This window comes from Pseudorasbora parva, chromosome 13 (assembly GCF_024679245.1).
Source record: "Pseudorasbora parva isolate DD20220531a chromosome 13, ASM2467924v1, whole genome shotgun sequence".
NCBI classification, from domain to species: domain Eukaryota; kingdom Metazoa; phylum Chordata; class Actinopteri; order Cypriniformes; family Gobionidae; genus Pseudorasbora; species Pseudorasbora parva.
In genome coordinates this window covers 40759897-40783981 of record NC_090184.1, presented here as the reverse complement: position 1 = coordinate 40783981, position 24085 = coordinate 40759897, and the positions used below count along the sequence as shown (strand labels likewise).

Genomic DNA, 24085 nt, shown 5'->3' with positions numbered 1-24085 from the left:
ATAAAGGAATAACAGTCAACACCACGACTATAGCGATAACATCACAAACAATACCTTTGGAAACACTTTTTAACGACAAAAACATTGACATACTGTCCATGTCCAGAAAGGGAATAAACACATCATTAAAGTAGTCCATATGTGACATCAGTGGGTTAATTAGAATCTCTTGAAGCATCGAAAATACATTTTAGTCCAAAAATAACTAAATCTACGACTTCATTCAGCATTATCTTCTCTTCCTGGTTTGTTTTCAATCCATAGAAAAAAGATTCAAATGGTAATGAATCAGCGGATTGATTCATGATTCGGATCGCATGTCAAACTGCCAAACTGCTGAAATCTCGTGACATTGGCAACCCGAATCATGAATCAATCCACTGATTCATGACCGTTTAAATCTTTATTTGAGGTTTGAAAACAAACTAGAAGAGAAGACAATGCTGAATAAAGTCGTAGCTTTTGTTATTTTTGGACCAAAATGTATTTTCGATGCTTCAAGAGATTCTAATTAGCCCACTGATGTCTCATATGGACTACTCTGATGATGTGTTTATTCCCTTTCTGGACATGGACAGTATAGTGTGCATACACTTCGATATGCTCTCAGACTAAAAATAACATCTTAAACTGTGTCCTGAAGATGAATGGAGGTCTTACGGGTGTGGAACGACATTAGGGGGAGTCATTAATGACATTAATTTCATTTTTGGGTGAACTGACCCTTTAATAAAACAACAAAAGAGAGAAAACCCTTCACTGCTCTTGAATAAAAAATATTTAAAAAAAAAAACTTTAATACAGTAGTTTTTAACTCGTTTCCTATGGCTCAAACAGTAGAGCATGGCTCTAGCAATGCCAAGGTCATGGGTTCGATTCCCAGGGAGAGCAAGAATTGACAAAAATGTAAAATGTGTACCTTGAATGCAATGTAAGTCGCTTTGGATAAAAGCATCTGTCAAATGCATAAATGTAAACGTAAATGTACTGTACATCTCTGAGTTGTCAATGTAAATCTTTATATATTTATTTATTTTATATTATACAATACACTAGGAATGTGTACAAGGGATTTTTTAAGTTAAGTTTTAAGTTTAAGTAAGGTTTTTCAAGTCTTTTAAGTAAAATAAAGAAAGAGTATTGCATTATAAACATCTCCTCTTTCTGTTCCTGTCGCATAAGAATAGAATAGCAAAAAACCGAACCGAAAACCGTGGTTAAAAACCGAGGTTTGTATTGAACCGTGGACTATCTGTTTTGTTGCATCCCTATTCTATATATTAAAGAATAGCAGAATCCATACCTCAAGAGAAACATTGACAGCCAATCAGAATCCTGCTTCACGAGCACGAGCATTTAAAGCGGAAAACGACAAAACTTTAGCGAGCTTAGAATAAACAGCACAGTATATGGTCCTCTGATGTGGATATTGTAATAATTTTCTCTATAGCGATCATTCCTGGTGTGAAAGAGCATTTAGAAATGTTATAGAACCTCGTGTAGCTTTTTGCTATTTTAAGAACTTAGTCACCTGAGATGTGCGATTTTATAGCTCACATTCTTTGAGGTCTGAGCAGCATGAGATATTTTTGTATACATTGTGTTGCCACGAAAGTTTGCACAATCCTTCTGCTCTACTAGTCCTTGGAGATTCATGTTAACACAACTTGTCAAAGGTTGACATGAATAAAGTATAAAAACATTCATTCCTTTGCCTTTTGTGTAAAGAAACTCTTTTGTGGACTGAAGCATGCTGCAACGTCTTCTTTCAAAGTGTATAGCATTTCACTGAACATTTCTTCCTTTTTTTTCTGTTAAAAAAAAAAGCATCACAGCAGTTACAATAGTTAGACAGACTGATTCATGAAGCTCATTACAGCACAGAAACATCCATGCTATTTTCTAGACTTGTTGACCGAGACTGTGGGTTGTATTTGCATTATTACTATTAAAAAGACCTCATGGAATAAATTGTGGGTTCATAATTACACTAATTTCTGCCAAGCAAAGCCAGCATTTGAAGTACTGGATGCACTCACGTACGCACACACACACACACCAAAAAATTAAATAAAAAACAATCAGTTTTATATCTGATGTGCAGAAAAGAATGACTATAAAAGAGTAAATACAAAACAACAGACAAAGTCTGAATGTCAATGTCATTGAATGTCATATAACAAAATATCAATGCATTTTTGGTGGAATGTTTTTCTTTAAAGGTGCTATTTTTCTTTAAACTAAATGCCACTTACCACTAATGCTTTGACATTTAAACATTTTAAGTGTGGCGCAAGTGTTTAAATACTAAAACAAGTAATACTAAATTGAATACATTCTATCTATCATAAATATAGAATATTTTTGGATGTATTTAATCCAATTATAGTAAAAATAGCAATTTTGTGGTATTTTATTGCACTTATACAAAGTTTTCCATTTTAATATATTTTAAAATGTAATTTGTGATGGACTGAATCTTAAATGATCCTTCAGAGATCATTCTAATATGCTGGTTCGGAGCTCAAAAAGAAAACAATTCTTACTATCAATTATGAAAACCATATTTTTCTTAAGGATTCTTTGATTAATAGAAAGAGCAGCATTTGTCTTTAATGTCACTTTTGATTAAATTTAATGCATCCTTGCTGAATAAAAGTATTAATTTCTTTTTTCTTTTTTTATTAATAATAATTATGGAGTCTGGGCCAATTCCACCTCTCGTCATTGACATTACTGGCCATACGACATTACCTGAGGGACCACATTTGAATGAATGTTATAATTTGTTATAATTTTGTCCAACGTGAACATGCTTCTAAACATCCAGCATCTGTTAAACATTTTAGGTCTTATAGAAGACAGACATTATTAAAGGGTTAGTTCTCCCACAAAATGAAAACTCTGTCATTAATTCCTCGCCCTCATGTCGTTCCAAACCCGTAAGACCTTCGTTCATCTTCAGAACACAGATGAAGATATTTCTGATGAAATCTGAGAGCTCTCTGACCCCTCCATACACGGCAATTTAATTAACACTTTCAAGGTCCATAAAGTTATTCTGCCCTCACACTCACTCTCTTCCCAAAGTTAGACAGATAGATAAACTCCTTCAACTCGTAGGCTTGTGGGAGAATGCTGCTTTATTTCACACCACGATGTTGAAACGGAGTGAAACTACAGAAAGGAGATGTAAATAATGGAGCTGCTTAACGTTAGTTATCTCCAACAACAAAACACTAATATAAATTAATTGTATATAGTTCTTAAATGTCTAAAATTCTGCAATGCACAGCTTTAATATAATACACTGAATACAAATGAATCATGAACTTGCTTTCTACTGAGGATCATAAGATGAAGGGCTGCTTTCTTCTGTGTTGAACTAACTTTAGCTGATGCAATTAACTGAATTTAACTGTCTAGGAATGTTACCATGGCAACAATTTTTTAAAGAAAGCTACATAGGCATTTGCCTGGTCCTACCAGACTCTCGTACATTTCATTTGTACAGAGAGACTGGCCACTCTCCATTGACAAGCGTTAACTTCCTTGAAGGCCGGTACTCTGTTGAAGATTAAAACTATTTGCTCTTCCCAGAGCCGCTCTGGATCTGCCATAACCAATCGCTAACGTTTGGTCGTGACTCATGACCAAACTATTGCACATCATCAACGTCAGCGCTCTCAGCCACTCCCTCTGTTTCAATGACTGGACCGGTTCAAATATGACCGGAGAAAACCAGAGAATATACCGCAATCCCAGACGGAGTACTGAAGGAATATGAAAATTGAGCAGAAGTATGTAGGAGGCCGGAGCCAGGCCAATAGGCCAATGTCACACTTCCTGCTTCGGGAACGGAGCAGGGAATCAGAACTTCCGGTCATTTCTAGCAACAATAAAAACAATGGCAGCCTCCGCCCGCAGTCGGATTCAATAGCAAACACTAAATAGAGCCTTTTCACAGACCGTGATGATGCGTTTGAACTGTCATCAATATTGTAAATCCTGCAATCCTTGTACTATGTGTACTATGTACATTTATAATTCTAATACTTTGTATTATGTACCTTTTGCACCAAATTACAAAAAAAATTACTGAAAGGGTTAGTCCTGTCAGTTCTGAAAATGAAAATCCTGTCAATAATTACTTACCCTAATGTCGTTCGATACTTCATCCGTCGTTCGACACTTCATCGAACAGATGAAGATATTTTTGTTGAAATCCGATGGCTCAGAAAGGCCTTCATTGACACCAATGTCATTTCCTCTCTCAAGACCCATAAAGGCACTAAAGACGTTACAAAGCCCATCTCACTAATGTGGTTCTACGATAATTTTATGAAGTGACGAGAAGTTTCGAACAGTTATGAATCAGTGTATCAATTCATGAATCGATACGCTGACTCATAACTTTCGAAACTTTATTTTGAAATCGCCCATCACTATATAAGTCGTTATTTCGGTTTTTTTTGCGCACAATAACTATTCTCGTTGCTTTATAAAATGATTAGGACCACATTAGTGAGATGGGCTTTGTAACGTCTTTAGTGCCTTTATGGGTCTTGAGAGAGGAAATGACATTGGTGTCAATGAAGGCCTTTCTGAGCCATCGGATTTCAACACTAATATCTTCATTTGTGTTCTGAAGACGAACAGATGTTTTATGGGTGTCGAACAACATTAGGGTAAGGAATTATTGACAGAATATTAATTTTTAGGTGAGCTAACACTTGAACTACTGTTTCTAATTCAGTGTCTATGAGAATGTTGGGAAAAATCGTTTTCTCTTTTCACTGCCGTTATATTTGCTCTTTTTGAAAGTTGTGAAATCATTATCGTGGCATTTTTCATTTGCTATTTAAGCAAATGGGGAACCCAAAAATATATTCAATGTATTCTCTCATTCAACGCTATAAAAGTTGACCTAGTTATGGCGACGACTTCTCTGAAAAACAGGTAAAAAAGGGTCTATAAATGATCTATAGGACAAAGGCAGTAAAAATTTAAAATCATCCGTGTCCCACTATGATGATTATCACAGAATTATTTTTGCTTATTTTGTTAGTTTTTTTGCACACAAAAAGCATTCTTGTGGCTTCATACCACAAAGGTTTATTACACGGCGCTGTGAAATACTTGATTCTGATTGGTCAATCGCGCATTCCAGCGGTACGTTATTTCCAGATAACACCCGCTCATACGGGTACTACGAGTTAACTTGACCGGTACTACTTCTATGCTTAACGCTGGTGCCATCTTGTGGCTTAAGCAGCCGTGGGTTACAATGGAAGACTTCAAGGCAGGTGTCCTTTATAATGTTTTTAATATAGATCTTTTTCTTACACAAACGCATCGATTCGAATCAGAAGACTCTATTAACCCATCGGTGTCGTGTGGAGCACGTTATTTGACAGACAGCTGCATTTTTTATGGACTTCAGACACCACTACAACAACTGCTTGGATTAACGTTAGCCTGGACTTTTTAAATATAACTCAGATTGTATTTGTCTGAAAGAGGAATGTCATATACACCTACGATAACTTGAGGGTGAGTAAATCATAGGCTTGGTTTCATTTTTGGGTGAACTAACCCTTTCAGCATTTATTTTCAACATTTAGCAAGGGCATATGGCAAATCTTCAGCAATAGATAAAGGCTTAAAGCACTGTTTTTCTTCGCGGAAGCTTTGCATAAGAGCTAATAAAATATTTAATCTCAAGACAATATTTTGTGTCTAATAATTATTTATTTGAGACTAGTAGCCGTGTAATAAGCGGGATAATGTACACCCAGCCGGTTGTTACCGCAGAATAAACCCCGACAGAGTGATCAGGACCCCGACGCGAAGCGGACATTATCCCTTACTTAACCACTGGAGTCACATGGATGATTTTAACTATGTTTTTTCACTACTGTTCTGGGCCTTGAAAGTGTTCATTAAATTGCTGTTAATGGAGGGGTCAGAGAGCTCTCAAACTTCATCAAAAATATCTTCATTTGTGTTCCAAAGATGAACGAATGTCTTACAGGTTTGAAACGACATGAGGGTGAGGAATTAATAACAGAATTTTGGGTGAACTATACCTTTAAGCTAATGATATAAATATATAAAGGTTATTATCTCCGTTTTCTCAGATTGAAAAACCAAGGATCTCCTGTTCTGAAGGCTGATTTAAAGTGGTGTTACCATGGAGACATCCATCAGTGGAATGTAAGATTAAAGGCTATTTAGCAGTCAATCATTTTACAGGCTTATACAGAGACTATGGCGTTCAAGAATCGAGTAACAAGCATTCATCCAGAAGTGCACAGCACGTATTTAAGATTTATTCTGGCATCAAAAACGAACATCAGAAAATCATATTCAACAAAATGAAATAAAAAATTTGAAATAAAAGCCACACGATTTGCCTGTCTAGAGGATACTTGACTTTGTGTGTCTTGTATCATGCAGCACAACAGAGAGAAGTATCCTTTAAAAAAAAAAAAAAAAAAAAAGAGTGATACCTTCTTCCCAGGCGAGATGATTCCCCCTGTAATCTCCAGCCTGAGGGACGGAGAGGTGCTTTGATCTGCCGCTGCGTCCACTCACACTCACAACCTCCATTTCTGGCCGCTAAGAGAGAACAGATGTCTTGTGTATAATGTCATCCTGGGGCACCTTAAACTCACTAGAGAAGCAGTCATTACCTTCTGGACAGGGCTCTGGTGACTTGAGAAGAATTTGACAATGTAAATAAAAATATTTGGGACTTTTTATTCAAGCAAAAGGATACAGTGGACCATTACGTATTTGACACTCACCGCTGTGTTTAATCACATTCTTGCCTTCACAAGTGCATTGCAGTGTGCTCATTTAAAGAAATATATATAAATATTGTTGTCAATAATGGGTTATAAAAAGTGAAACACACAGACACACACACAGACACAGACACACACACACCTGAAGCAATGGGCGGCCTTTTTTTTGGTCTGTAGAGAAGTTTGTCCGTTTAGGGCTACTGTAGAAACATGGCGGTGCAAAATGGCGACTTCACTGTAAGTGGACCCGCGGTGTGTGTAGATAGAAATAGCTCATTCTAAGGTAATACAAACATAACGGCTCATTATGTAAGGTCTTTATACACCACTCAAAACAAAGTTATGTATATCATATTGCATTTCTGTCAATAGATCCTCATAAATATTACACACTGCACCTTTAAGTTGATTCTGAATACTGATTTTTTTTGTGTTGTTTCTTGTATAAATCAAGGATTAGAAGTAAGTGTGGACAAGGACAACTACGTTTTTAATAGGAATTTGTATTTTATATGCCTATTGAAAGATAAGAAAACTAATTTTCAACGTGATTATTTGAAAAACATGAAAATTTGATTACACCAACAAATATAAAAAGATTTCTTACATTTTTAAATTTAAATAAAACAAGTTTCAGAGAATCTCAAACTGGCAAGTTTAAAAAGAAATAAAATAAAGATTTATTTAGACTAAAGGGTGTTTTAACCTAAATGTATTAAACTAAACTACATTAGTGAAAAAAATAGTAAACACTGATTCAAGGTTTTTTTTGGCACTTTTATTCAAACTGGAGTGCAAAAAATCTCAAATAACAGTTTCTGATTGGTTGCAGGTGGCAAAACGATAGTTTGACTGCAAAAATATAAATAATTTACCTTAAAAACACATGCAGTTACTAAACTGAAAAGTGTTTGAATGTTGAAATGATCCAGGCCGGCATCCCAGTGTATTTTCCGTTCAGAATGAAACAAATGAAAATGAAAAAAAAAACTAACATTCATTCAAATCTAATTTAAATTACAGTTTCAAGTTTAAATAATATTGTCAAGAAAAGAAAAAAATCTACATTTGCACCTAAAATCCCTTTATAAAAATATTGTTCTGGTTTCCCTGGATTTTCTAACATATTTGTTCTGATAATTTCATGGATTAATACCGAATGTACAAAACGTTTCATTCAGAAAGAGAATTTCCCATGTGCACATCAATTACATATTTCCGCATTTGGGAAAAAAAAATCTTAAAATACAAAACTATGCAAGTTTTATGCAAATTACATTACTATAAAGAACCATTACAAACAACATTAATGCCATGTAGTTTATACCCAGTGGACTTTAACTGTGCAGACAAAAAAGGTCCTGCTATTCTGATGTTCATACGTATAAGCAAAAACCTTTACAGTTAATAATTTACACATCGAAAGTTGCAGCTGCATTCTATGAAAATGGAAGAGATGCATTTTGAATCACAAAATAAAAATCATCTAAACATCTGTTTCAAATAAAGAAATTTAAAAAAACATCATGAGCAAAAGTTACAGTATACAAATACAGCTTTCCAATACAGTGCACATACTACGGAAGTGATATTCTGACTTAAGGTACATGCCTTACAAAAAAAACCTTAAATCTGACTTAGTGATCGCAAACCTTCCTAGCTCATAGAGGAGTATATGTTGCTCCAAACCAGGGCTGTCCCAAGCACCTATGCAAGATATTAGGAAGCATTCCTGAATTCATGACTGATCTGCTTTTTTGTGATCATGACAAGACATTTTATAAAACTTGCATTATTTATACTGCATTTTCTACCACCAAATTTAGTTTGTAGGCTCTCTTAAATGTTCAGAGTTTTTCATACAAATGTAGCACAATCAGTCTTTTCTTATTTATTGGTTCAAGAAGTTTAACTTGAAATGGCATGAACGCACAACTCCATAATTATGAGCAATGTGCAAAGTGAATATGTGCACCGAGGAAGTAAAAACTTCAATAACTTTAAATATCTCTATGTGTAAGGCACAGCTACAGGTCTAGAATAAACTAATAAATCCAGTGATGTGAAGTCGATTTGAACATCCAACAAACAAACCAACCTTTGGTCACGTTCCTGTCCAGCAGTGATGAATAAATACACACTAGAGGTTCATTTCCAAATAAAAAAAAATAGCATTTTATCACGATGAAACTGCTATTTTGCTACAAAAAAGGTAATGATAACCTTAAATCAGAAATCATCAGAAGATTCCAGACCATGACAAAAACATCTCTCAGCTCAGAATATCGTAAAATGGGAGCAAGTACCGTTCAGAAGTTTTTCTCCAAAAGTCGAATCGCAGTAATTTGAGACACGGTACCGTGGGCGTCAGGAGAACCGGAGTGTCTTTATTGCGTATTGCTCTCATATGTGGGAAACATGGACTTGCGTGTTTTGGGTGGCGGCGGCGGAGGCTTGATTTCAGCTTTCATCGGCAAAGGAGGCATGAACTATGGATGAAATAAAAGAGGAAAAGCTTATTATGAAAATTAGCATGTTTATAGCTAATGATAATTATCAAAATTCAGATTATTGAACCTGATTTACATACAGATAAATAACTCAACAATGCAAGTAACCGTGTTTACAAGACCAGGTGTTTAAAAAAAAAAAATTGGACGTCAAAGTAAACATCCATGTATTTCACTGTTTATTATGCGAGTTGTGATGTTAAATAAAGCATTAATAACCCCAGAGAATTTAAAAATGTCAGCTGTAAACTTGCCTCCTAAACTCTCCTCTTGTATTTAAAGTTTCTACAACTTCACCACATGTCCATTGGCTGCATGAGATGAGAACACTTTTTTAATCCATTTTATTGCCAAAGTTTTGTGACGCCTGCCTTTACATGCACATGAACTTTAATGACATCCCATTCTTAATCTGTAGGGTTTAATATGGAGTTGGACCACTCTTTCAGCTATAACGGCTTCAACTCTTCTGGGAACGTTTTCCACAAGGTTTAGTTTAATTACATTTTTGACCATTCTTCTAGAAGAGCATCTGTGAGGTCAGGCACTAATGTTGGATGAGAAGGCCTGGCTCGCAGTCTCTGCTCTTAATTCATCCCAAAAGTGTTCTATCGGGTTGAGATCAGGACTCTCAGGTGTAGGTGAGTCAAGTTCCTTTACTAACTCACTCATCCATGTCTTTATAAACCTTGCTTTGTGCACTGGTGCGCAGTCATGTTGGAAGAGGAAGAGGCCATCCCCAAAGTTGGAATCTTGAAATTGTCCAAAATGTCTTGTTATGCTTAAGCATTAAGAGTTCCTTTCACTGGAACTAAGGGGACAAGCCCAACTCCTGGAAAACAACCCCACACCATAATCCCTCCTCCACGAAACTTTACACTTGGCACAATGCAGTCATACAAGTACCGTTCTTCAGGCAACTAATCTGAAGGCCACACAAAGTGTGGAGGTCTGTAGCTATTGACTCTGGACAAAGTTGGTGACTTCTGCGTACTGTGACCCTCACCATGTGCTGACCCTGCTCTGTGATTTTACGTGGTCTACCCCTTTGTGACTGAGTTGCTGTTGTTTCCAAATAATTCCACTTTGTTATAATACCACTAACAGTTGACTGTGGAATATTTAGAAGTGAGGAAATGTAATAATGCCACGTCTTACCTCAGAAGTAGAGTTATAGATGCTCTCGCTCTCATGAGGGTGTTTCTTGGGTGGCATTGGTGGAGGGGTGTTTGTGATGTCAGATGTACTGAAGTCACTCTCACTCGGGAGACACGTGTAACCTACGGGAAGGTGATCAATGTGAGATGTATTCATGTTTATACAGATGTGCTGTGTGCTGGATCCATGTGTTTGATCATGATGATTGATCTGTGTATTCACAGATCAATTACCTTACATGCCTGTTTGAATTTTGTTTAAAATAAAAAAAAAAATAAATAAATAAAAAAATTTTTTTGATTGATATATAAATCACATTTACATTTGTGTAATTCAGTTATACTTAATATTAGGTAGCGGCACTGTAAATAGAATCTAGTTGCTTTTTACAGGGTTTCAATTGCCTCTATCGCTATTTGCACAAGCCAAGTGTAAATAGCTAGTGTAAATATTTTCTTAGCAATAATTGCTTTTTACACTGTGTTAATAGCAACTAGATTATATTTATACCTATATAAATAGCAAATACATGCAATTTATACTTTGTTTTGACAGATACATACTATTTGCACCTCAGTATTGTTGTACAGTAACACGATGCAAATGATTCTAAATGATTAACAAAATTATAAATGGATGATGGATGGGGAGATGTATGTATATATATATATATATATATATATATATATATATATATATATATATATATATATATATATATATATATATATATATATAATAGAAAACAGTTAAATTGTAATAATATTTCACAACATTATAGTTTTTACTGTATTTCTGACAAATAAATGCAGTCTTATTTTTTAACATTACTTTAGAGGCACCATGGTATAGAGATATTAGCAGACAGTAATACCATAATGCCTTGACGTGTATTTATTTTCAGATTTATGCACCATGGTAAAAAAAAAAAAACACAGATCAAATAAAAGCCTACAATCTCCGCTAGTGTCAGGTGTGTGTGTGTGTGTGTGTGTGTGTGTGTGTGTGTGTGTGTGTGTGTGTGTGTGTGTGTGTGTGTGTGTGTGTGTGTGTGTGTGTGTGTGTGTGTGTGTGTGTGTGTGTGTGTGTTCACTCACTCGAGCTGCGAGGTGTGCGCGGTGTGGCAGGCAGAGGGCTGAGTGGGTTGTGTAAACTCAAATTTGATGATTCTCCATGAAACAGCGACAGCGTGAGTCTCCGGTCCCCTATCGTCAGACTTTTCGGCCTTGGCTGCTTCTCTGGAGGAATCTGCCACCACACAGACACAGAGACAGCTCATAAAATGAATCATATCACCAAATATTACATTAGTCTACTATTCTACAGTTTATCCCACTCAATCATTTGATTTCACTATGAAATGATACAAATCAATGTCAAACAGATTGTGATCATGTTAACATCAGTCATCACATCAAGGGCCGGATTTACTAAACACTGCAAATTAGCAAAAAAGCACTGATGGGAGTGGAAAGTTCTGCACGTGATCTACTGATGACACTTGAATTAAAGAACACGGATGCAGCCGGATCATATACATAATGACCAATGCAATCAACCAAGTTTAGCATCTTGTTTAAGACGTGCTTTATTTGGTCAGTAAATGGCACAAACTACAGAAAATTGACAAGCGCAAATCATAGCAAATCACCTTGCATGATTCATTTAAATCCTCCTATAAATGTTGCGTCTGAAAGGGAAACTCCTACAAATGCATATGCAGTAAGATAACAGTCCATGCCTTTCAGAGCTAATTTGTCTTTAGTAAATCCTGACAGTAGTTTTTTAACACCAAAATAGGATTTGAGCTGGTGCGAGCTGTTAGTAAATGTGGCCCAGCTCACTGACAGCCATGAACAGAAGAATTAATACAAAAGCTCCCAGCACCTCGTCTGCGTCAGCGGGTCGCTCCAGTAAGACCTGAGACTTGCTCATGCTCCATTCCTTCCTGTTCTTCTTACTTATCCGATTATCTTCCTCTGATCGGGACAGAACAGAAACCCTGCTGTTGCTCATGCGGGAGAGCAGCGAACTGAGAGAGAGAGAGACAATCAGATTGAAATATATTTGCGCACCTGTACAAATCCTCAGAGAATGTTGCCATGTATTATGCATTTGTGGATTCTGGTTATGTTTTCATTTAGTAATCCGGTCTAGAAACACATTTGACTACAAGTAAGCCACTCATGGGTTGAATGGCGGAGAAGCAGAAACCTCCAAATAGCAACCTAATGTAAAACTTCAATGTACATTTTTCAGATCTTTGTCTTATTCTCCCAGCTGCCTGTCTTGGTAATTGCTACTTCTATATGATATGAGCACTTCATTGGCATTTCAATAAAAGCACATCTGCTAATAACAGAAATATAAATGATAAAACATGTATAAATGGATATTTATGGAAGTTCAGTGAATCAAAGATGTTTTTCAGACAAAATATATTATGCTTCTGACTAACATGAAAAAGTCACAATTCAACAGTACAAACATTAAATTCTGAAATTTTAACACATTTTTCAAACTCTTCTCAACGCATCACTTTTGTCATGAGCAAGTTTATTCTAAAACTTTGTTTATATCCATTTAAAATTACTGACATTAAATTAATATTACAGATATCCGTACATGGCATGCAGGGAATAAAAATGTAACACTTTATTTGCGATGGTGCACTTTAGATGTTCTACTAATTATAAGTAAGTTTGCAACATGTCAACTAACTCTCATTAGAGTATTAGTAGACTGTCTGCTTTATATTTGCTGACACTTTATTTTGATAGTCTGCCAACAGATATTTTACTGGTTATATATACACAGTGTTAGTAACTTTGCAATGTCTTCATGTCAACTTATTCTGCTAACCTGAAACAGTCTACTAACAGTTTAGTACAGTCTAATAATAATAATAATAATAACAACAATTTGTTACATATATATAGCGCTTTTCAAGGCACTCAAAGCACTTTACATTGAAGGGGGGAATCTCCTCCTCCTCCTCAGTCTAACAATACTCTAAAGAGAGTTAGTTGGCATGTAGTTGCAAAGCTACTTGTAGTTAGTAGAATGACTAAAGTAGACCACAGAAATAAAGTGTTATGAAAAATTATTATTATTATTATTATGAATTATTAATAGTAATAATAACAAAATAAATAAATAAATTATATATATATATATATATATATATATATATATATATTTATTTATTTATTTATTTATTTTTTATGTTTTTTTTTTTTGGGGGGTCCACGCCATGTGTGGGGTTCCATAGAACATACTATTTCACTAAAAAGCCAGTTTTAAATGCTGCAAGCTAATTAAGCCATAGCAACATTATAAAGTAAATTATGAATAATATACGATATTCACTGTAACTGTCAGATGTAACAAACTAGTGAAAAGTGTTTTTAAAGGTTAACATTATGTCATCATCATCTAAATGTAACAATAGGGGAAATAAACATGCAATTAAATATCTAATCAGCCAATACCAACCAATAGAAATAAAATAAAATTACAAATAAACCTCTCATGCAAAAAAAAACATGCAAAAATATATCTAGGACAGAAAACTTGTAATGTCAGATGTAAAGTCAACCTATATGAAACAGTCTTTGCTTTGCGATCGAAATGCATAATAATTGATGTGAAAGCTTCAACAGCTAAAACAAGCTATGAAGAGTGAAGGAAAATTGTCATAAAAACTAAATTATTGACTGCTTTGGCACAAAAAAACACATTGACTAGCATTATAAGTGGCCCTCAAGAAAAAATAATGAATACGAATTAATCGGATGACAACAAATTATGGATAACGTAAGGGGAAAGAAAAACAGAAACTGCACTTTTCATGTTCTTTCTGCCTAGGCATCATTCATCCGCAATGATTTTCCAGAAAGAAAACATTTACAGGCAAGTACGAAGAACAGATAAGAATGACTAATTTAGAATCATTTCATCTGCAAATACTCGAGTGGAAAGCAAGCTGACCAGTGAAAAGACAGATGGATTAGATTTTTTCCGGATTTTAGCCTAGATTTATTTATTTTTTAATCTAAATTATTGGGTAATTAATGGTAATTAAAGACTTGATTAATGAAAATCCACTTATCCAGAACTTAAAAGATCCAATTAAACATGGAGGTTAAACCAGATTAATGTCATGTTTGTCCACTAGCAGAGGCGTAATTACATGAGAAACTGAATCATTCCGTGACCTTTCCGTGACCACAGGAACTCTGTCCTGCGACAAATTAGCCCTCAGAGCGCCTCTGAAAATGAGGGAGATTACTTCTAGGAAGGAGAGAATACTGACTCCTGGGATGCAGGTCTGGAGGAGTTTCCGTCGGAGGAGCCTGAGCCGCTGGAGTGTCCGGAGGAGGCGTTTGAGATGGTGGACATCCGTCTGAGCGTGGAGGACATGATGTACGGCATCACCACCGACCCGACGCGACTCTTCTTCTTTTCTGTCAGAGAGGAGGGCTGGGAATACAGATACAAACTCATGACTTGAATCCCGCTGACCTCTATAGTAACTCAATAAAATGAGACTAACCTGAAGCCTAACTCTTAAAGTGCCACTATTATGAATATTCCCTTTCAAGCAGTGTGTAATACAGTTAGTCTCCGGCAAACTCGCGTTATTAGTCTTACTGAAATACTTCTGCTCATCAGCTGTGGGCCACCATTACATAAAACAGTCTATTAATGCAGATTGTCTGTCGTTCTTACTACTTTGAGTAAAGATAACGGATGGAGTTCTACAAACGTTTGTTACATCAGTCATTTACGTTAGTGCTCAGCAAACGTATGCACTGTTACTGATACAGTTCCCACTTGTGCACCGCAATAAATTAGAAACACACACATTGGCTTGTTGATGGACGTACACTTAACGCTGATGGTGCATCTCAATGTACCTCAAACTGAGCATCTCATAATGTACCTATCACTGAGGAAAGTCCCACTCAAGCTCGATCTCCCAGACACACACTCACATCTGTTTGCCTTTTCTCTTACAGAGAGTGATTAATGAGAAGGAACCTGGAAGTTTTAGGAGAACTCTCCACTGGTCAAGCTAACTCCCTGCTGTCTGGCTGAAATTTAACATCTTCACTTCACTTTCTACAAGACTCACACAACAGAAGCACAAAAGCACCAACCCTTCTTTCATCATCACTGTTGCACAAGAAATAATCACACCCACTGAGTTGAACAACTTGCGTGTTTGCTCTCCTTTTCCCCCAAGCCCTGCTACAGTGTGTAGTACGAAGGGCAGTGTGCAATTGGTTGGTTGATGGTAGTCTGTGTATGTACTGCAGGTTTTGTGTGTTTGCACGCACATGTGTAACTGTGTATGTACGGTATGTTTTATCTTACTTGTATTTAAAAAGTAGACGCTGTACTGTATGTGGCAGACAAAACACAACAGACTGGGCATTCTGGCCAATCAGAGCAGAGTAGCTCGTGGAAAGGAGGGATTTAGAGAGATGTGCAATGTATATTATGAGAAAATTAAATAGTTTTTTTACCTTTGATGCATGTAAATGATCTATCAATGGAGATATCCGTTAGCAAATGTAAGTCACCTCATTAAATGTGAAGGATGTCATTTCTTCCCACCCAGTAAGATTTTATAGGAACACTTAAGTTTAGGGTCTAATTCTCACTATTAGCTAGTTGTTTATTAACATGCATATTACTAGGTTATTGGCTGTTTATTAGTACTTATAAAGCACATAATCTGCATATTGTACGTTCCTTAAAGGGATAGTTCACCTAAAAAGGAAAATTAGCCAATGATTTACTCACCCTCAAGTCATCCTAGGTGTACATGACAGTCTTCTTTCAGACGAATAAAATTTTAGTAATATAAAAAAATTCCTGGCTAATCCACGCTTTATAATGGCAGGGATTGTTCCATTAAAATGCCTCTGTCCATCAAACAATGTGCTCCACACAGCTCCGGGAGGTTAATAAATGTATTTAGAAGTTATGCGTATGTGTAAAAAAATATCCATTTTTAAATCTTTATAAAGTAACGTTTCGGCCAATCGCCTTCCACATTCAGTTTATGGAAAAAGTGTTGAAAGGTCCTCTGCAATTCAAAGGCTTACAGTAACGCTTGTCAGACGTCATGTACACATCTTGAACTACGAGAAGGCACTTTCAACACTTTTCCATGGGAGGCGATCAGCAGGAACTTTAATTAAAAAAGTTTTAAATATGGATATTTTTCACACACATAAACAGATTTGCTTCAGAAGTTCTTTATTAAACCCCCAGAGCTGTGTGGAGCACGCTATTTGATGGACAGAGGCATTTTTATGGACTTCAAAAACAGATCAACAATGACTGGCATTATAAAGCTTGGATTAGCTTTATAATGGATTAGCTTTTTTAATACAACTCTGATTGTATTAGTCTGAAAGACGAATATATGATATGTGGAGAAGGTGAGTAAATCATGGGCTAATTTTCATTTTTGGGTGAACTATCCCTGTAATCCTACCCAATACCTAAACTTAACAACTCCCTTACTAACTATTAGTAAGAAGTAATTAGGATTTTATTGGGCAATAGTCATAGAATGACTAAGGTACAGTAATAGCATGCTTCTGCACAAATCATCACATGATTTGAGTGTGAATGAGAGTGAGAGAATCATCCTATAATTCATGTATTTAAGGAAAAAGATAAGGGACGAGTTATGTGTCATCTAATAAGAATTGCTTAATTTTAGGTAATTTGGATGGCAAAAGGAATTTTAACATCAGAACAATGATATACTTCACCTTTAAGCTATTTTTTTTTCTTTTTCGGGATCAACCTTGAAGTGTACAAAAAGAAAACAATATTTTAAAGAGTCTAGAAAGTGCAGATATTACTATGTTTGTGGGGACCAAATAAACCTGCAAATATAGTAAAAACCTGGCATGCAAAGACATTTCAAAGCAGATTGTCTTCTCTAGTGCATCCTACTGTCCGACAAAAATGAACCTTGTTGTCTTTGCTGATTTCAAAACTCCTTCAAAGTAATCGTTAGACAATATCCAGTAGGAATTATTTCCAACCCAGAAACAGCAAACTCTCGATCTGGCTCATATTCATCAGACTCACTAAAGTAATGACACCATAGAGTTTCTCCACTTTCACACGCAGGTCCTGGAAGCAGGTGACGATTCTGTTATGGAGGGGTTTGAGCTGCTCTGTGGATTTCTCTCCATGGATCCGAATCCCCTCATCAAGCAATGGGACCTGAGATGGAACAGATATTAAAGCATTTTCAACACTAAAAATTGAACACTGTATTTCAGTATCTGATTTCACTACAAAACATACAGTGCAACAGCACAAATGTGTCAAGATTGTGCAACACAAATTTGCAGATATAATCTGTTAAACGTAAATTGTCAACTTTGCATTACCATATAGATGGTTTCAAATCTAACAGAAATGTAGATTTAGATTTAAAAATAAGTTATTTTGAATAATCTTTTGGTTTGCATCTCAGACACAAAGAAACAAATAAAATAAGATTACCTTCGTTAAAGTAATTTAATCCATTTGATTATCCAAAATATTTAAATATATATTATCATGTGGTTATTAAATGTACCTTAGCATAGCATTCAAAAGTTTTGGCTCAATGGGATTTTTTTTATTTTAAGAAATGATTAGTTAAATTTTTTCAGACAAATAAAATAGGAGTTATATTAAAACATTCCTGGCTAATCCAAGCTTTGTAATAGCAGTATTGTTGCTCTGTGTTTAAAGTCCATAAAAAATGCATCTGTCCGTCAAATAACGTGCTCCACACAGCTTTGGGGGGTTAATAAAGGCCTTCTGTAGCGAATCAATGCGTTTGTGTAAGAAAAATATCCATATTAAAAGCTTTATAACGTAAAGTTACAGTTCCTGTGTTCCAGTGGAAAAGTGTTGAAAGTGCCTTCTCCCAGTTCAAGATGCTTACGCTACATCTGACAAGCGTTACTGGTAGCGTAAGCATTTTGAACTGCAGAAGCACTTTCAACACCTTTTCCAGAAATTGAACACAGAAGGCAATCAGCCTTAGCTTTACTTTATAAAGTTTTAAATATGGATATTTTTCTTACAGAAACACATTGCTTCGCTTCATAAGGCCTTTATTAACCCCCCGAAGCCGTGTGGAGCACATTATTTGATGCATTTTTTATGGACTTCAAAAACAGAGCAAAAATTACTGCTATTATAAAGTTTGGATTAGCAAGGACTTTTTTATTTAACTCTGATTGTATTCATCTGAAAGAAGAATGTCATACACCTAGGATGACTTAAGGGTGAGTAAATCATTGGCTAATTTTCATTTTTGGGTGAACTGTCCCTTTAAATTGATCCAAAATGACAGTAAACATTTTTTTATAATATTACAAAAGATTTGCATTTCAAAATAAATGCTGTTGTTTTGAACTTTCTATTCATCAAATGATCACAGTTTCCACACAAATATTAAGTAGCACAAATGTTTTACTGTATTTTAAACAAATAAATGTTTTTTATGGCGTTGGTGAAAATATGAGAATTCTTCCAAAAACATGAAAAAAACACATACGAACATTAATGTAACATTTAGGTAATATAACTTATGTATATTTATAATAAGCTTAAGTATCACCTTACCCTAAACCTAAGCATTAGAATTTTTTTTTACTTTTGAACAGTACAGTATAAGCCTTTTTTTAAAGGGGGGTGAAATGCTTTTTACACTGTTAAAGACTTGGATTCCCATCCTAAACATAGACAAAGTTTCAAAAAGTTGGACGTTTGATGGAGTATTTCTGTGTCAAAAATACTCCTTCTGGTTTCTCACAAGTTTCGGAGAGTTTTTTTCGAGTATGGGTCGGCTTGACGTCGACAGAGCGGAAGGTCCTTGTATGGGCCGTACGGGCTCTTCTCCCGGTAGGGTGCGCACGCGCGTGACTGAGGCGAAAGAGCAAATGCACGCCCATAAACACTGCTCTCAAGGTGCAGATTCACTCGTCCATGCAACACTTCTGTCGCGCCGCGCTCCACTTTATTCCTATAGGTTACATCAAGTGACTTCAACGCTTCAGCACAGCATTCCGGGATCGCAGCGCTGCATTTGAACCGATTTGAATGCAGAAATTATGGGAAACGTCACAACATCACGCTTCAGTCGCGTCGCAAAAGTGGATCTCCACAGTCACTGCTGTCACAAGACATCACGAAATCAACAGTTACCAAAGAAGTGTGTTTTTGACGGAGCGGTCCCAGCGATAAAGGTTCGGTCCTGCTTTGGAAGCAGGCGGTGAGTAAAACTGCTTCAAATGTCTGTTGTTGGCTATCGTCACGTAAGTAAACATCAGTAAACAACACGATCGTGTATAACGTTAGTGAATTTATCAGTGGAGCATGCGATCTATAGTGTGTGTTTAAATACATTTGTTTAGCTGACCAATATAGGTATCAATTTGTTTATTGTAAAACCACCCAAACATAAACCTAGCGTTCTCACAAAGCGTGCTTCGTCATTCAAATGCACTAACGGTTACTCCATTGTTGTTCTATGTATAACGTTACACTAGTCTGACGTGCAAAACCATTTTGCTTGCTACGGCTAATGTTTAGTCGCATACAATAGTCCATAAACCGAATCATGTCCTCATAAACTGCGAGTAAACACACACAAATGTTGACAGGCCACTACAGTACATACCACAGAGACGGACGTCCTGCTGCTGCTGTTTCTCCTGTTCAATTTATTTCAGCCTCCGAATGATTCTGGATCATATCTGTATTAGTTGAATCTGATTGATAGCCATGGTTTATTTAGGGTAGCGTTTTCTTCTCCACGCTTGAGGACGTCACCTCTTTGTGTGCGCTCGTCATTCTTTAGTTTCGCCCACTCGATACGCCTCCAGTCGCTCGTTTTTTTTCCAGAAAGACTCGGTACAGCCCATATTTCTTTTATAAATATAATAAAACTAAAGACTTTTCGGAGATATGAAGGATGCAATACTACTCTATAGGTACTCAAGATTGACATGAGATTGACTGAAAAGAGTGTTTCACCTCCCCTTTAATGAATCTACTGTGATATACAGAGCATGGTATATGGTCATATCTCCCACTCCTATGTGAATGATCTGAGCATTGTGTGAATGATTAAACACGATACAGATCTGCAAAAGTCTCACCTGCAATGCGATCAGGTGTTTTAAGACTTCAATGCGTTCCAGGTGGTCTGGGTTTTTCTTCATGTAGGCCTCTGTGAAAAACGCCTAAGGGTGTGAAACAAAAAATTTCAATTATGATCAGCCAGTGCTCCAGCAGACCAAACGCATCGAGACACACATCAATTTTTCATATCTAGCCAGGAGAAAAGGTTCAGAACAACTCTTGAGCACATCTGACTGATGCAGCTGAGTATTATCAGGGTGTTGGCTTGATTTCTTTTGGTTAAAAATTAATAGATTCAAAAATACACATCCCAAACTTTTATTGGGCTCAGGTGCAGGACAAGAAGAAGACAATCATAGAAGCAAGGAGAATAAAGGCAGGGTAGGCAATCTGTTCCAGAACTTTTTTTGGTATGCTGGTTGAAAGTCTCTTCACATCCTGATAGCAATCACTAAGTTAATTGGTCTGAATGTGTGTATATATATATATATATATATATATATATATATATATATATATATATATATATATATATATATATATATATATATATATATATATTCCATACATCTCACACAGACATCACACGTCATCAGCGCGTTTCATACTATGCAGAGATAGACGGACGTCAGTCTCAGAGCAACAAACCGAAACAGCAGCCGCCTTTTACAGTTCCTTGTGAACCAAAACAACCAGCTTATGCTGCATTCACACTGCTATGGTGGAGCCGTTGCTTAGCATATCTGCTCTTTACTAGAGTACCCTCAGTGATTTGATTCTGGAACCGGGCCTGGGTCAGAACTCTTTACGTTTATGTTCATGATTATTGTAACGTTATGTCCTATGAGATAGGATGTAGTTTAACGCAATCTTGTGATGCTTTTGTTTGCTCCCTGCTGCACGTGTTCATGTGTTTTGAAAGGGCTGTGGCTTTGGCCACGAGTCTGCTCAGAAAGGAGGGTGGGATCTTATGCTTTCAAAGCTAGCTCGCCTTTGCTAGACTCTCAGAAAATTAGCCTCTATTCTCTACCCTACCTTTAATAGAAGCAGCAGAACAGAAGATAGACTGACCTTCTCATAGTTGGAAAAGCCGCCCATGACAGCCGGGTCCACGATTCCATTGAGCATCATGGAGAGCGGGTGCACAGGGAGAGAGCGGTCACACGCCTGCTGCTGTACCAGATTACTAAGCTTCTCATTGGCCAGCTCCATGGTTTCTATGGCGTTGTCTAAAGGGCTGATCTCTTCCTACAAATGTGGGACAAAATGGAAAGATAAGATCTGATTATAACCCTACCGGTTTTTGAAAGAAATTAATACTTTTATTCAGCAAGGATGGTTTAAATTGATAAAAAATGACAGTAAAGTCGTTTAAACAAATATTTAAAATAAATACTGTTCTTTTGAACTTTTTATTTAATCAAAGATCCCCCCCAAAAAAAATCACGGTTACCACAAAATATATTAGAATGATTTCTGAAGGATCGTGTGATACTGAAGGCTGGAGTAAAATTATAGAATACAGACACAGCCGGATCATTTCCATAATGGCCAACACAATCTACTAGTTAGCGTCTGGTTTTAGGGGCGATAAATAATGGCGCAAATGCCAGTAAATTGACAAGCACAAATCTTAGTAAATCACCTTGCAGGATTCATTTAAACACTCTCCTCCCATAAATTTTGCGTCTGAAATGGAAACTCCAACAAATGCATGTGCAATAAGGTCAGGCGCAAAAATAACCATCTATGCTTTTTCAGCGCTAATTTTTCACTAAGTGTCTTTAGTAAATACTGACAGGTTTTTTTTAACAACAAAATAGGGTTTGCGCTGGTGCTAGCTGTTATCTGGCCCTAAATCGGTATTGTGTCTAAACGCTTTTTTGGGACAAATTAAATTCAGCATTGCAAGCTTTGTAATCACAAGAATATTACATTTTAAAATGTATTCAAACAGAAAACAGTTATTTAATAAAATTGAGCAAAACTTTATTTAAAATAGTCCACTTTAGGGAATCTCTATTTAAATAACCCTAACCATAACTAACTAACTAAAGTATTATTAAACTTTAATAGATTGTAAGTAGACTGTTAGGTTAGGGTCTGGGTTAGAAGACTAAGCTGACATACTTGCTAACATACTTTAAACTCAAACAGGCCGTTCATCAGCTGATTAAAAGTTTAAGACCATAGCCATAAAAAGGTCAAATCTGCACAAAAATATGTCTTTCATGTCATTGTCCTTCAAGCAGTCATACTGTCAAGATCACCTGATGGCAAAGGCAAAAAGGCTTTCTCTCTTTGAATGTGGCAAGATTGTTGAGCTGCACAAGCAAGGCCTTTTGCAACGCACCATCACTGCTGAGGTTGAGCGCACTAAAACAGTCATTTTACATTTCTCAAAAAATCCTGAGAGTTATGGGACAAAAAAGTCAAGTGGTAGACCCAAAAAGATTTCACCTGCACTGAAACGCAGGATCCGACGGGTTGTCGGTGAAGACACAGGCCGATCCTTAACCCAAATTAAGGCCCTTACTGATGCTGACTCCAGCCCAATAACCATAAGACGGCATCTGCTAGAGAAGGGCTTCAAGAACACAAAACGTCTTCAAAGGCCACGTCTCTTTCCACGACACTAACTTGCCCATTTAGAATTTGCAATGGAGTACCAAACATGGGACATTGAAAAGTGGAAGAAAGTTTTATTCTCTGACGAGAACATTTTTAACCTGGACGGTCCTGATGGCTTCCAACGTTACTGGCATGACAAGTGATGACATGTGAATCCCACCTGAGATTTTCTCTATGCGGCACAGTGGAGGAGGCTCCATCATGATCTGGGGTGCTTTTTCCTTCAATGGGAAAATGGAGCTTCAGGTTGTGCAGGGGCGTCAAATGGCGACTGGCTATGTGGATCTGTTGCAGCGGGCATCCCTCTTGACCGAGGGCCTCTGTCTGTGCGGTAATGACTGGGTCTTTCAACAGGACAACGCTGCAATTCACAAAGCCCGTCTGACGAAGGACTTCTTCCAGGAGAATAACGTTGCTCTTTTGGACCATCCTGCGCATATTAAGAACATTTGGGGATGGATGGCAAGGGAAGTTTACAAAAATGGACGTCAGTTCCAGACCGTGGATGCCCTTCGTGAAGCCATCTTCACCACATGGAGCAACGTTCCCACCAGCCTCCTGGAAACAGTCGCATCAAGCATGCCGAAACGAGTTTTTGAAGTGATCAACAAGAACGGTGGGGCTACTCACTACTGAGTCCTTTTTTGACACTTTTAGTACTGTTGTGTGTTTATTTTGGGCTATGGTCTTAAACTTTTGATAAGCTGATGAACCGCCTGTTTCAGTTTAAATGCAGTTTTCAATAAATTGCCTACTCTCTATTTTTTGTCTCTTGCTCCTGTTTCTTCTTTTGGCATT

The 24085-nt window shown here is 36.6% G+C and overlaps 1 protein-coding gene across 1 annotated transcript in view; it reads right to left on the bottom strand.

Moving 5' to 3' along the window:
* Window positions 1-8589: 8589 nt before the first annotated feature.
* The window catches only part of dock5 (dedicator of cytokinesis 5), an 88307-nt gene continuing 72811 nt past the window's right edge, over window positions 8590-24085 (bottom strand). Inside the window, exons 44-51 of the mRNA XM_067414430.1 lie at window positions 21728-21904; window positions 20674-20757; window positions 17597-17734; window positions 14793-14959; window positions 12365-12509; window positions 11575-11725; window positions 10478-10599; window positions 8590-9298 (exon numbers count right to left, since the gene is read on the bottom strand). Coding sequence (XP_067270531.1) covers window positions 9197-9298; window positions 10478-10599; window positions 11575-11725; window positions 12365-12509; window positions 14793-14959; window positions 17597-17734; window positions 20674-20757; window positions 21728-21904 — 1086 coding nt within the window. The 3' untranslated portion in view covers window positions 8590-9196. The remainder of the gene's footprint in view (window positions 9299-10477; window positions 10600-11574; window positions 11726-12364; window positions 12510-14792; window positions 14960-17596; window positions 17735-20673; window positions 20758-21727; window positions 21905-24085) is intronic.